Genomic DNA, 15,053 nt, shown 5'->3' on the forward strand with positions numbered 1-15,053 from the left:
GGAAACGATATGAGTTTTAATGTAAATTAGTAAAATAGCTATTTTTGCTTTCTTCTCTCTTTTATTTTATTAATTTTGTATTAAAACTGTGTTGTTACCAAAGTTTTTGTTTGTATGACGCATGGAATATATCACAAAATAATTGCAAGTGAAACCATAACAAAGAGAAACTCATTAGCATAATTCCTCAATGGATTTTTTAGTTTGATGAATTGGAATATAAGATGATGTCTTGTGCAGTTGGCTATGGGTACAACTCTTGCAACTCACGACTAAAACGATGATGATGTTCAAGAAAAAGTGTATTGATGCAAATCTAGTAGAGACAAGCATGTGACGAGCCAATTAAAAGACTTACACCGACCTCGGATGACAGTGATGAAACCCGATGAGTGCAAGACTCCCTAACCGCTCTCATCCGACAGTGATGAGTGCAATACTTGAAGTCCAGGGCAAAAGGTCGAGACCGACGACCTGCTGGAGAGACCAAAGAGACTGCAAACTCAGTGCTAGAGATTTCGTCCATGTCTAGAGAATTGTCAGTGACCCGATGAGTTCGTTGGCCTACAACTCAGTGACTTGTTGGAAAAGCCGGCTGCATCCCAGCGACCCACTTAGTTTGCAGACGTACGAACCAAGCGACCCGCTAGAAGTGTCTAACACAAGATTTTATATCTATTTTTGCTTCGTATTTCAAAGTCTGTAGTATAAATACCCATTTAGGGTTCATCTGTAGGGAGCGTCGGAACATTTTTAAAGTTATTCTATGAAGAAAAAGATACGTATGCCACATTTCTAGCTTTAGTATTGCTGTGGTAAATAAAAAAAAGTGAGTTCGCACGACACTTTTCTTAGAGCAAAAACTAGTTAAATCCAAACAGAATTTTATTAATCTTCTATGGTGACGTTCGGTTGCCATGACTAATATCATGATACTATCCATCTAGTATTAAGTTGTGGGATTATTTTAGTAGGAAGGAGAGGCTATGACTAATTATCATGAGACTATCCATCTAGGATTAAGTTGAAGGGTTCAATCTTATGAACCAAACATGATACATATTTAATCATAAGATTTAATCTTGCCAACCGAACACTCCCTATAGAGATTAGTTAATCGCAATAAGAAATTAACAAGTCCAAATACATTTTGGATCCTGATCAACCAGAGTATGCCTCGCGTCTTAGATGGACGTGTGTGTGTGTGTGTGTTGAGAGAGAGAGAGAGAGAGAGAGATCTTATAAAATACATAGAAATATAAATCTATGTAAAGTAATTTCAAAATACAAGAGAAAATGAGTTTAAGAAGAGGCAAAACTTATGTATGGTTTCGAAGAAGCTACAGTTATAGTACTTGTACAGGAGTATTGGAGAATCACAATCTTCATCGCTGATATCTTCTTCACGTCACTTCACTCTTTCTTTCTACGAAGAGCACTATCAACAACATAGGCATTCAGGTGATGACCAAATGTCTTGGTAGAGAACAACTCCACGACATGCTGCCTCGCCTCCATGCCCATGGCTTTCGACAACTGAGGATCACGAAGAAAGTTAGACATGGCAGCCGAGAAGTCTTGAGGGGTAGGCTCACAGAGGTATCCTGTCACTCCGTTCTTTATTGACTCCACTGGACCCCCACTATTGCACGCGACTACTGGTTTGTGGGCAGCCATGGCTTCTATCGGGACAATGCCAAAATGCTCGTCCTGCTTAGCGAATGTCATTTTAGGAGGAGTTTATTTATAATAAAGCCAATCAATCAATACAGAAGGATGTTTGATATAGCAGACCTTGGGTGCGTAGAGCAAACAGAGGCACTGTGAAAGAAGAGTGTTTCTTTCAGGTGTAGAACAAGACGTGATGAATTGCACACGGTCAGAGACGCCTTCCCTTTCTACCAAGCATTTCAGTTCCTCCAAATACTCTACATTCTCCCTCAGCCTTTTATCAAAGCCACCTGACAGATGCAAGTTTGTATGAGACTATGAATCCGACACCAGCTATAGAATCACGAGTTCATATAGAATCTATCCAGTTTTAAGATTGACTAAAATGGTATATATAGGAAAGAAACAAGAGCTTCTTACACAAGGTATAAAATAATTGGAGGCGTTATATGATGACCACTTTGTGATAAAGTCTATCATAACTCAACTCACACAAAGCAAATTCCATCGGGTTTTATATATATGTCATGCCCACTGAACGATACTTGCATGTGATATATTTCTTGACTAACGAAGCTAGGGTGGATCCATGTAGAGATAGGGTAAGGCTTAAGCCCTTAATGAATTTATTTTTCAATGTTTTGATTTTATATTTTTTAGAATTTATTCCTATTTTATAGATATAATTATATTAAAGCCCTTATTAATTATATTAATTACCTAAAAATAGATTTTTAAATAATATTTTAAAAATATAGCCCCTATTAATGTTTATTTCTGGGTAAACGAAGGAACGGTGAAATAACAGAGACGTCATCAGTTAGATCTCACTGATAAACATACAGAAGATAAGAGACGAACCTTACCTGCAATAACCAAAGAAAGCTCCTCTCTCTTATCACCTCGTAGGAACTCCTGTTGACTGTTGTAGAGCATTGCAAAAGCAGATATAGCTAGTTCAATATGCTTTTTCCTTTCAAACCGATTGATAGAAAGAAAAGTCAATCTGTAATAAACGATAGAAGATTCAGCCATATGGACTAAAACATAATGGCGTCATTTATAAATAAATATATGCGTACTATATAGGTAAATATGTTCAGTTGTCTTCTGTTGTGTTTTGTGATTGGGAAGTGAGGTATATTCAAAATTTAAAGATACCAAAAGATTAGGTAATGTCTGTTACTTAGTAGCACTAGGTTCGTCAAATTGATCCACGTTAACAGCTGGATAAAGCACGGAAGGTCTAACCCCTCGTGAACTTAATTGCTTGAAAGTCTTCGCAAATGTTGATGCAGTGAATTTGCTGTTTACAAGAATTAAATCAGCCATACCTACAACAGACCAGACAGATGCAGTGCACAAAATTTTCATAAAATTGCACGAAGTGCTATCTAATACTATAAAATGAAGATGCTTGCAATGATGTTAAAAACATTGAGCATAAAAGTAAACAAAAGCTTAAAGATACCTGTTGTCATTTCTTCTAGAAAATCTATAGGTTTACGATAGATTCTCCTAAGAATGGTTGTGTGTTGAGCCAGTAATAGGTCTGGAAAATGGCAATAAAATACTACCTAGACAAAAAAAATGAAACAAAGTGCAGAACATGTAAATGGCAATGAACTGATTATGATCAAATTAAAGCAATAAGTCACTTTAAGTGGTCGTTAACCTTTGATAGATTTTTCAATTTCATCAATGGGATGACAACGGAGACTTGATCCACCAGTATAATGTCAAATGAAGGATACAAAAATAACACAAAAAGAGCAACAAAGATACACCGCAGATAAGCACAAACTGCATGGAGACGATAAAAAATATGCCGGGGAAGAAAAGCGCCATACACAGTAACTGGAAAGATACCTGCCCATGTTACAATTATGATTAGAGAAACATAAAAGTCCATATAAAAGTATGCACACATGCATTCAAGAGAAAAAAGAAAAGGTGTACACACCAGAAACTGTTTCCTCAAAGCATCGTGTTTTGTCGTGATGTGATGTAAATACATGAACATTGTGACCTTTAGATGAGAGTTCTACAGCAGCATCTACAATTAACCTCTCCGCTCCACCTAACATTGTGGAAAGCTAAGGCATTATTATGAAAGAATCAATATAGAATAAAGTCAGGATAAGAAATACCCAAAATTGTCCCAAATCATGTTCTAAGTATTAGGTACAAATTGACAGGCTATTTAGAATCAAGCTTTTGAGTAACACTGAAATAATTCTGATAAATGTGCATCCCATATACAAAAGAAAACGCTATATAACAATATCTATACAAACTGAGGAGGATAATATTTGAACCTTGAAGCAAACATGGCTTTTTTGCATATTAAAATGTTACTATCACTCCAGAGAATTAACAGATATGTATGCAGCTGTATTGCTCATAGGAGAAACAAACAATTCATTTATGCAAGATTCTATGATATCCTCTTCTTTCAACAAATACTATTCCTTATCTACATCAAACAACTGTATCCATCTGTTGTATGTAATTGAACATTAAAGCTGTTCTCAGTTTAAATGCCTAAACCTAATATGTAAACCTAAACAATTCAATCACAATAACCCCACATGCTCATAGCAAGCTTAATTAAGACATCTCTTCGAGAAATAGCACAAACGAAGCGAAACAAAGGAAAATTACAGAGAATTCAAATACAAGAATCATTCGAGAATTAATGATTCGGAAATCAGTTGACTTATATGTGCGGATAGATACAGTACGAGCATACCTATGCCAAGATCAGGGTGGATGATCGCAATGTTTATTTTGAGCCGTCTTTACACTTCTCCATAGTGGTCTGCACTGCAGCTTCTTCTTCACTACAGTGTTTTTCAGTTGTTAATTTTTATCCAATTCCAGAAATAAAAAGGAAATTTGAAATTAGCAAAGTAAGCGTATGCATAGGTGTTGGGACCAATTATATTTGACCAAGTGTCCAGATCAGATATAAGTGTAAGAGCATCTACAATGGGACGGATTCCCGACGGACTTCCCAAAAACACCTCCTTCCACGTCATAAGGACATCCCACTACACAACGGCGGATATCCCCACGGACATCCCGACGGACATTCACAAAAAACAATAAAATATCGGGACGTCCGTCGTGTCAACGCAATGGCAGACGTCCCGATGGACGTCCCGGAAAGCCGCGGAACTCCGGTGTCCTCAGCGGACGTCCGTATCTGTATGCATGTTGCCTAATGGCGGACGTACCATGCGGACATCCGGCACGCCGGTCCAACGTCCGCCAGGACATCCGCCATTGTGGATGCTCTAAAGTAAAGTCCCTGTACTTCCTCATTCCATGAAAAAATTGTCTCATTTTGTTATTTTGGGATGTTCGCGATTTAAAGTTTCATTTACTTTCATCTATTTTAAGTAAATGAATCTCATGATTCAACTAACTCATTAGATTATAAAATTAATACTCCCACCGTCCCTTATAGTTGAGTCATTTTTTCATTTCGGAAAGTTCTTTTATAGTTGAGTCATTTTCATATATAGTAACTTTTTTTCTCTCTTGCTTTACTCTCTCTTACTTTATTCCCTCTACTTTATTCATTTTTTACTTTATTCTCTCTACATTTTTCTCTTTCTTACTTTTTTTTATCTATTTATTTAACTCACTCAACATTCCTTTCTTAAACTCCGTGCCAAAAAGTTTCGTCTCAACTATGAGGGAAAAGAGGGAGTATATAAAATTGAAATCCAGATTCAATTAACTCATTTCTCCATTTTTTTCACAAATTCAAACAGTTTCTTAAAACCCGTACCGAGTCAAAATGAGACTATAAATGATGGTTAAAAGAAGAATCTGAAATGAGCGCTTCAAATTTATGCTACAAAACTCTTGCTTCTTTACATTTAATCCCCCGGCATATATATCTTAATGGGTAGTGATAAAATGTACAAACTCCAAACTCCTCTACATAGTATCAACATAGTTTCAACGCAGTATCAACATAGTGTACAATTTCAAGATTTTGATATCAACACAATATCAATACAATGTCAACACAACATCAACCGTTGACACTATGTTGATATTTTATGTTACAATTATTTTATCATCTGTTGATATTTTTTAACGGTCCAGATCATAGTTAGGCGTTTGTACAAGATATAAAGTTTGCATTTGATCACATCTCATATCTTAATTTTATGATAATTCGCAACCTTATCTCTTATCCATTTCTTTTTTTCATTATTTATGGGTCTTAGACTATTATTACTTCATCTCTTCATCAAGAAACAACACTTGCGGTCCTCCATCTCTATTCATATGTCCCACAATTCCATTTCATTTTTATTTTTTTTCAACTAATTCATTTTAATTTAGATTAAACATTATTTTAAAATTTTAAAAATGGACATTCTATTTAAAAAAAAAATCCAAAAATTACATAATTCAAATCCTAAAATTATAATTCATTTAAGTGAAAATACATAGTCCTAAGATCGAAAGGTTCATGGAAAATCAGCTACCACCTATGAAGAGATACGCTAGAAAAATGCTGCGGGAGATCAGCTAATGGTTGTCAAATTTCAGTCAAATGTGTTCGATTAGATCTTCCTGACATACAAATAGGTGTGGGTGATAAATTGCGCATCGTTACCCGATGCACTAATCGCTCGTGCATTTGTGGCTGCACTCCTCGACATGGCGGATTACTTGAGGTGGAATGGCTAGGAGTTTCATTGTAGAACCACAACCGGACCTTTGTCTTCAACTTCCATGTTGTGCATGATAATATATGTTAATGAGATTTTGCACAAACCAAGAACGACCCGATCCTTTGACAATCATGAGCGTAGAACCCCGAATGTGCTCTCAATATCTTTGTGAGCAGCCTCTTGCCTTTGCGCAAAAAGAAACTGTTTGGGGTCTTGCGGCAAGTTGAGTCTCTTCACGAAGGTCTAGCAAACGGTTCCAGCTGCAAACTAAAAGGGTGAACTTCTCAAAGACTGTGCTCTCTATAGCATGTGCGACTCACGTGATGCGGACTCCTTACCTCTTGGCTGAACACTATAAAAAGAGTCACTTGTGCTCTTAGAAGAAGACTTTACCCTTAGTTAATTTTAGATTGTATTTGTCAATTGCTTTCGAACTTTACTACACTTTCTTAGATAAATTTACAAGCTTTCTTACTTGCTTTCTAGTTAAATCTACAAACTTTCTCTACAAATTCAAATGCTCGTTCTCTATTCAAGTTTTCAAGCTTTCGTTCAATTTATGCAATTTCCGCTCATGCTACGTGTTTTTATAATGTTTCGTGCTACTTGAATTTATGATGCTTTCTAGTTAGAAGCCTTAAATGCTTTCTAGTTAGAAGCCTTAAATGCTTTCTTGTGACGACCGATTTTTCTCAAAGGTTTAATAGTTAAGTTTCTGTTCAGCATTTACTTCTTGGTTTTGCAATGCATGTTTAGTTAGTTTATGGTTTCTTGTAATCACATCAGCTTAGTTGAGTTAGCCACCATTTGGTGCCTAACTTTGTATTTAGATATTCGTTTCTTCAAGCTTCATAGCTTAAGGGACGAAGATATTGCATTCTTGATAAGTCGCATTCTAGGCCTTGGTTACTGGTCAATATAATGAGCTTAACGTGCATTATCTGCAAGAAAGTTGCTTAAGTGTGCAAGAAAAAGGGTACACGCCAGTAGGGGAAAAACCGGGAGATTCAAGTGACTAAGACACCAGAAAGGTGCAATACTGGTCAGGATGCATGCCAAAAGGCTTGAGATGGAGAAGCAAGGATTGATAAGAACGACCAACTACAAACAGGGTTGTAAAAGTGACATTTCACGTGGAGAAACAACCCTAAAAACTAGGGCAAGCCACTCTATAAATTGAAAGTCACTTGGAGAGAGAAGCATCACTCGTTCGAAAACTCACTCTCTCGGATATTTCTAGTTCCAGCAGCAGTGGAGACTAGCTCCTACACTTCTCGTTCCTCGCCACCAGTCATGATCACTTGAAGACTCCGGTGACTTGCCGGAGAGAGTTCGCCACTGTCACGACCGCCCTTCTAGGGTAGAATAAATGCGGCGATCGCGACTTAAACTGACATAAATGCAACAAGGACAATAGGCTAGGGTTTCATCAAGAGGTTTGACCAAAGTATTTAATGAACAATTAAGTATAAGAAAAGAAGGTCACGCTTTAACAATGAAGAAAAAAAACCAATGAAGAGCGACTATCATAATTTAGGTCAAAAGGGCAAGGATCAAAATAATCCAAAACAGTAATCCAATAGTTTCAGTATCAACCAAAAGATAAGAAAATCATATTTTAGCGGAAGCATCCAAGAGAAAAGTGAAGTCATGTGTGAAGACACGACGACACCAGGAGTTTCAAGTCAATCATATCACTTTAATTAATTTGCTCAACACCGCCAACCGCACGTCGCCGCTCAAACTGCACATAAGGAAAACACATGCAGGGCTGAGTACTATAATAATACTCAGTGGACTTAACGCCGAAAACAGTTCATCAAAAGAATATTTATTTATCATGCCTTTTTCAAGTATCCATCGGGGTTTTATTTTTAGAAAGGCGCGAGGTACCAAAATCATTTCCCATTGTAAAAGTCGACTGATCAGTCATTTTCCCATAGACGTTAGCCATATCTGCCAATACATGACATGGAATGTGGCCACAAACCAAGTCACTAGACCGGCCAGACCGTACGCTAGCACACGGTCTACCATAGGTGTACACTAGTCCAAGTAGGGTTTGCAGCCCTACGAGGACCCGAATTCGATTTAGATAATAATGGCATAAAGCCATATCAGATAGGCACGTTACAAATCAAGTAAGGCATGATAAACACAATTTCATTCCCATCGATAAAAATATTTAGGACCTCGTCCTTATTTAAAAGAAAGTCCACCTCGTCTGCTTAGATCTCAAGTACTTCCTTCCCTTTGCTATCACGCTGAGAGTGCGAGTTATCACCTTTAAATTATGTGTAACACAATTCAGTCTCAATCATTGACTCAAAAACATGCATGTCCTATCGTTCCTTTCATCGTTTTCTTAAATCACCCATCCCAAACGTTTACCAACATAAGGAAACACACCATAGTATACCTCCACATATAACACATAACGTCGCCATATGATACGTTCCTCAGACACACATGCATCATGTATTTCATTCAAACTTGACAATAAGTATTATTTAAACATAACAGAAATCTGGCAGAACTGCGCAGTCATTTTGTAAAAATCATTAAAAAACCATCCGACCTCCGTTGGGGCTGATATTTTACCACAACCCAGTATACACATCAAAGGTCATCCAGTTAAAATTGCACATCAAAATCACATGTTTAGTTCGGTCAAACAAAAACAAAACTCACTGGTCGAGAATATAAATTCTGACAGAACTGCGCAGTTGACTTCAAAATTTCATAAAAAGTTCATATTTAGTCAAAAGAGGCTGACATTTATACACGACACAGAGGACATCTCAAATTGTATTCAGTTAAAAATTCATGCCAAAATAAGATCGTTTGGTCGGTCAAACACACATCGGAATCTACTGCCCAAATGCCACAGTTTTCATGCTTCACAATTTTGAATTAGGGTTTATCTATCATTCACCCAAACACATATATTCATGCTTCAAAAGGATCTCACAACCATGTTCTCATACATTCACATATCATTCACCAACAAGTCATCCACCATCTTACACATACACATACCTAAACGCATTTCCACACTTTTCTTATGAAATCATTCTTCCCACCGGATTAAATTCTTAGATCGATGATTCCTATACTCATTATATGCATGAGGGAATCAAGAAACATGGATTCAAAGGTAAGGGTGAGAAAGATGATTCAAGTATACCTTTCTCTTGCGAAAACAATCGGTAGAAGCGAAAACTGGCTCGATTCTTCAATAAATTCTTGAGGCTTCAACTTAAATTCTTCTCAAAAGATGAAGAATTCAAGGAGAAAAATAGAAGGAAAAATTGAGAGGGAGTGGTAGAAGTGAGAGGCATGAATTTGGGAGAGAGAGGCGTGTAGTTTTTTTTATTTAGGTTTAGGGTTTCTCTATTATTTATAGAGTGCAAGATATAATATTTAATTAAATAAATTAAAGATTTGAAAAGATATGGAAGAGTGGAAGTTGGCGTGAATTAGGAGAGAAAACTAGTAGGAATTCGAAATCTAGGCTATTTAATTAGCCTATGACTTAATTTGGTATTTCACGGAGTAGAATAAAATAATACGAAGCAGAATAAAAATAATAATACTCCCAATAATATATGGAGTAGGCGATTTTATTCCTTCTCCCACAAGGAATTAAACTCAAATCCTAATAAAAATAGGATATGGCAAGATCTCCTTAGGTATGATAAGATTTGCTAGAATATTTATATTTATTTATGGAAGGGAATAAATAAGGGATCAAAATATATAATAAACAATTCATTCTTCCCTTAAATAAGGGGAATTTCGAAATCTCCCTAGGAATAAGGTAGGGGTTGAATTTCTCATGGAGGAATAAAGAATAATCGGGCTTTGGATTTAATTAGGATAATTATCCAAACAAATAATTAAATCCAGGAAAAAATAGAATTCCTCTCCAATATATAATAGTGGTCGAAAATTTCAAATAAAAAGGGCAAGGTAATTATTGATGATCCTATTTAATCTCACTCACCCTTAGAAAATAATTCACCACAATATATTTCACCCCGCATCGATTATTCAAACAGTCACGTCATAATTCAACAAGATTGACTATTCCACATTCTCGTCACGTCTTCAACGATATTGACCATTCAATGGCCACGTCTTTTCTCCAACAATGTTGACTATTCAAACCAAGTCTCAACTCCAAAGCACAATTAGGTCACATAGAAATCAAGCAATTAATTCACTCGTCAATTAATCCACATACTTCAAGGCATTAAAACATTTAATGCAAAATTTTAGGGTTCGAAAATTAGGGTTCAAAAAGTGGGGCGTTACATCCTACCAGCCTTAAAAAAATTTTGTCCCGAAATTTGATATCCTTAAGGAAAGAGTTCAGGGTACAATTCTATCATCTTGTCCTCAAGCTCCCCACGTGGCCTGTTCGTGCCCGTGGTTTCTCCACAACACTTTTACGCTAGCATTCGATTTATTTTCTCAAATTCTGAACCTTTTGGTCCAGGATCATTTGGGGTCTATCCTCGTAGCTCAAGTCGGAAATCAACGCAACTTCTTCGTAATGAATCACGTGCTTTGGGTCGAACACGTATTTCCGCAACTGTGATACGTGAAAGACATTATGAACATTTCCGAGACTTGGCGGTAGCGCCAGTCGGTACGCAACGGGTCCTACTCCTTCTAGAATTTCATAAGGCCCGATAAATCGCGGTTTCAACTTTCCCTTAACTCCAAAACGCGTTATCCCTCTCGATGGGGATACTTTGAGGAAAACTTTGTCGCCGGCTTGGAATTGCAAGTCGGTTCGTCGGACATCCGCGTACAACTTTTGTCTGTCCTGAGCTTCTTTGATCTTTTCACGAATTTGTCGAACAATTTTAATCATTTCTTCAACTGCATCAGGTCCAAGTACTCTTCGTCCGCCAACTTCGTCCCAATAGGGCGGCGATCTACACTTTCTTCCATACAAGGCTTCGTACGACGCCATGTTTATCGTTGCTTGGAAACTGTTGTTGTAAGCGAATTCGATCAGCGGTAGCACCGATTCCCAATTTCCTCCGCGGTCGAGCACCACGACTCTCAACATGTCCTCGAGAGCTTGGATCGCCCCCTCGGATTGTCCGTCGGTCTGCGGGTGAAACACCGTGTTAAAAAAATTAATCGAGTTCCAAGCTCGTGTTGCAGACTCATCCAAAATCTTTAAGTGAATTTCGGGTCACGGTCGGCCGTGAATATCACTGGGACTCCATGCAGTCGCACTATTTCCGTTATGTAGATCTGAGCTAGCTTGCTCGATCCATGCGTTAGGGAATCGGTATGAAATGCGCACACTTGGTGAGTCGGTCTATAATTACCCATATGACAGTATTCCTTTTTGCGTCTTTGGCAATGCCGTCACAAAATCCATAGCGTTGTGCTCCCATTTCCACTCGGGAAATTCTAGTGGTCGCAACTTTTCGTACGGTCGTTGATGTAGAGCCTTCACTTGCTGGCAGGCTAAGCAGCGCTCCACAAATCCCGCCATGTCTTTCTGCATGCCATTCCACCAAAATGACTTTTCAAGTTTTGATACATCTTCATGTTTCCCGGGTGAGCGGTGTATGGAGTGTCATGAGCTTTACTCATGATCTCGTTCTTGAGTTCCACGTCGTTTGGTACGCACAGTCTCCTTTCAAAAATGAGGGCGTTGTCGGACTCCTCACTAAAGCTTCCAGATTTGCCAGTTCTCACTTTAGTTCGAATTTCTCCAAGTTTCGTATCTATCCGTTGTGCTGCAACGATTCTCGTTCTTAGATTAGGTTCAACCACTAAGGTGGCAATTCGTCCTTCCACTGTTTCAGGTGCCCTTACCACTTCCAATTGTATTTTACTAAACTCTCGTATTAGACTTTCCTCTTCCGTCAGAAAAGCAGCTAGTTGCGAAAGGTTCCTTCGACACAAAGCATCTGCCACTACATTTGCTTTGCCAGGGTGGTAGTTGATGCCACAATCGTAGTCCTTTACTAATTCGAGCTATCTTCGTTGTCGCATGTTCAAATCTTTCTGCTCGAAGAAAGATTTCAGGCTCTTGTGGTCCGTAAAGATTTCACATCGAACTCCGTAGAGATGGTGCCTCCAAATCTTTAGGGCATGTACTACTGCTGCTAGCTCCAAGTCGTGGGTTGGGTAGTTCAACTCGTGCGGTCTCAATTGTCGTGACGCGTAGGCGATCACTTTGTTGTTCTGCATCAACACGTATCCAAGTCCCACCTTCGAATCGTCGGTGTAGACTACGTAGTTCACTCCAGGCTCCGGCAAAGCTAACACTTGCGCGGTGGTCAATTTCTCCTTCAAGAGTTGAAAGCTCGCTTTACACTCCGGGGTCCGATTGACTTTGACTCCTTTCTTGAGTTGTTGGGTCATTGGTCTCACTATCTTGGAGAACTCTTCTATGAACCTTCGGTAGAATCCTGCCAATCTCAGGAACCTCCGAATCTCGTTCGGTATCGACGGTGACTTCCATTGTTGTACAACCTCAACTTTGGCGGGATCCACTTGGATTCCTTCTGCCGATACAATGTGTCCAAGGAAGTCTACTTCTTTCAGCCGAAATTCACACTTGCTAAATTTGGCGTACAACTTCTCGGCCCTCAACGTCTCCAAAGTGATTCGTAGATGCTTCTCGTGCTCCTTCCTGTTCTTCGAGTAGACCAGGATGTCATCTATGAAGACCAAAACGAAATTATTCAAGTACGGATGGAATACCCGGTTCATCAAGTCCATGAATACCGCAGGTGCATTCGTTAGACCAAATGGCATCACAACGAACTCATAGTGACCATATCTTGTACGAAATACGGTCTTCGGTATGTCCTCCCTTTGAACTCTCAGTTGGTGATATCCGGACCTTAAGTCCATCCTTGAAAACACGCCGGCTCCTCAGAGTTGGTCAAACAGGTCATCTATCCTCGGCAGTGGATACTTTTTCTTGAGAGTCAATTTGTTCAACTGTCTATTGTCGATACACGTTCTTATCGACCCGTCCTTTTTCTTTACGAAAAGCACCAGTGCGCCCCACGGTGAGACACTAGGCCTAACGAATCCTAGGTCCATGAGCTCTTGAAGTTGTATCTTGAGTTCCTCCAACCCCTTGGGCGCCATTCGATACGGTACCTTAGACACAGGTGCGGCTCCTGGTTCGAGGTCGATTGTAAATTCCACTTGTCGATCTGGCGGCGGTCCAGGCAAAGCTTCGGGGAAAATGTTTGGAAATTCTCGTACAACGGCAACATCTTCCACTTTCCTTCCTCTTTTCTCATCTCCTTGTAGATAGACAAGATAAGCAGGACGCCCTTTTTTCACCATCGTACTAGCTTCAAGCGCGGAGATGATAGATGTTCCCCGGTTCATCGAGATTCCATAGTATATGGTGGGTTCCTTCCCCGGGGCTTGTAGAGATATTTGTCTCTCCTTGCAACGAATCGTCGCAAAATTCACGGTCAACCAATCCATCCCTAAAATTACGTCGATATCTCCCATCGCCATAACTTGCAGATCGTGAGCGACTAACTTAAGGTTTTCCCATAACGATTTCTACATTCGAGCATGTTCGAGAGATTTCTATTGTCCCACCCACTGGTGAAGACACTACCATCTTATGTTCAGATTTGCTAACAGGCAAGCTCAATGTATTCACACACAAATCAGATACGAATGAATGCGATGCGCCCTTATCAAACAACACAATGACAGGAGTGTCGAGAATTTCGCCCATACCTGTCAGGTTTCCTTTTTCGCGATCACCTCGCTCCATCTTCGGTTGTTTTTGTTCCAACGCGTACGCTCTAGCTTGAGTCGAAAGTCTTGGGCGGTGGAGTTGTTGTTGTCGTGATGGCTGGTCGCGATTTCCTCTCGATTCACCCTGCGGTGCCCTTGGTTGCTGGCGGGATCCTTGATCGTTCTGCCTCGATCCCGATCCTTCCTTCTTGCTCGGACACTCCCTAGAGAAGTGACCATTCCCTCCGCAGTTGTAACACTTGGTAACGTTTTGATGTCGACATTCTCCGAAGTGATACTTAGAGCACACGTTGCATTGTGGTGCCCTGGATCGGTAGTCTCCTCTCTGACTAGAAGTATGTTGTCCTTCTCCGTGTTGAGATCGATGCTGACTCGACTGGTACCGTTTTCCGTCGTATGGAGTCCTAGAATCATCCCACTCCCTTTTCTCCCGGGAGTGATGTGATGACAAGGTAGTGATTTCCTTGGCTCTCTCCTTAGGCATCGCTGCCTCAATATCTAGTGCTAGAGCTGACGCTTCCGCGTAGGGGAGTCTCCCACGGCTCGCCAATGACATCTTTGTTAGGTTTAGTATACTGAAAAGCATGTTTCGAGCGAGTTCGCACGAATAGAATCTTGCTTGTGTACGAAAAAACTCTACAATTCACTTTTGACCCGATTCAGTATCATTCGAGCAGTTTGCACGAATAGAATCAGTATATTATTACATTGTGTTTGCTTGTGCGTTTATAAGATGTTTTATAAACATTTAAATGCATAAGAAGTAAACAAAGCCTAAGTCTTTTGCTTAGTAGACTGGTTGTGGGCGTCGTCCACTTTAAGGTAACGACAGTCGGTTCTATGCAATGCTTTGCAAAAGAAAAAGAAGAATATCACAACCTAGATAGGCTTTGGCTACCTATCGTGAAA

General features: G+C 39.3%; 1 protein-coding gene across 1 annotated transcript; it reads right to left on the reverse strand.

The window, feature by feature from the left end:
- Positions 1 to 1,278: 1,278 nt before the first annotated feature.
- On the reverse strand, positions 1,279 to 14,700 carry LOC121784236 (alpha-1,3/1,6-mannosyltransferase ALG2-like). The gene is made up of 11 exons (XM_042182399.1): positions 14,124 to 14,700; positions 12,722 to 13,069; positions 11,941 to 12,139; positions 4,424 to 4,470; positions 3,635 to 3,751; positions 3,347 to 3,540; positions 3,143 to 3,248; positions 2,858 to 3,005; positions 2,538 to 2,677; positions 1,795 to 1,961; positions 1,279 to 1,710 (listed from the first exon to the last, which is right to left on the reverse strand). The coding sequence occupies exons 1-11, from the start codon at positions 14,698 to 14,700 to the stop codon at positions 1,414 to 1,416; spliced, it is 2,340 nt and encodes a 779-aa protein (XP_042038333.1). The 3' UTR covers positions 1,279 to 1,413.
- Between the last annotated feature and the right edge of the window lie 353 nt (positions 14,701 to 15,053).

This window comes from Salvia splendens, chromosome 21 (assembly GCF_004379255.2).
Source record: "Salvia splendens isolate huo1 chromosome 21, SspV2, whole genome shotgun sequence".
NCBI lineage: Eukaryota > Viridiplantae > Streptophyta > Magnoliopsida > Lamiales > Lamiaceae > Salvia > Salvia splendens.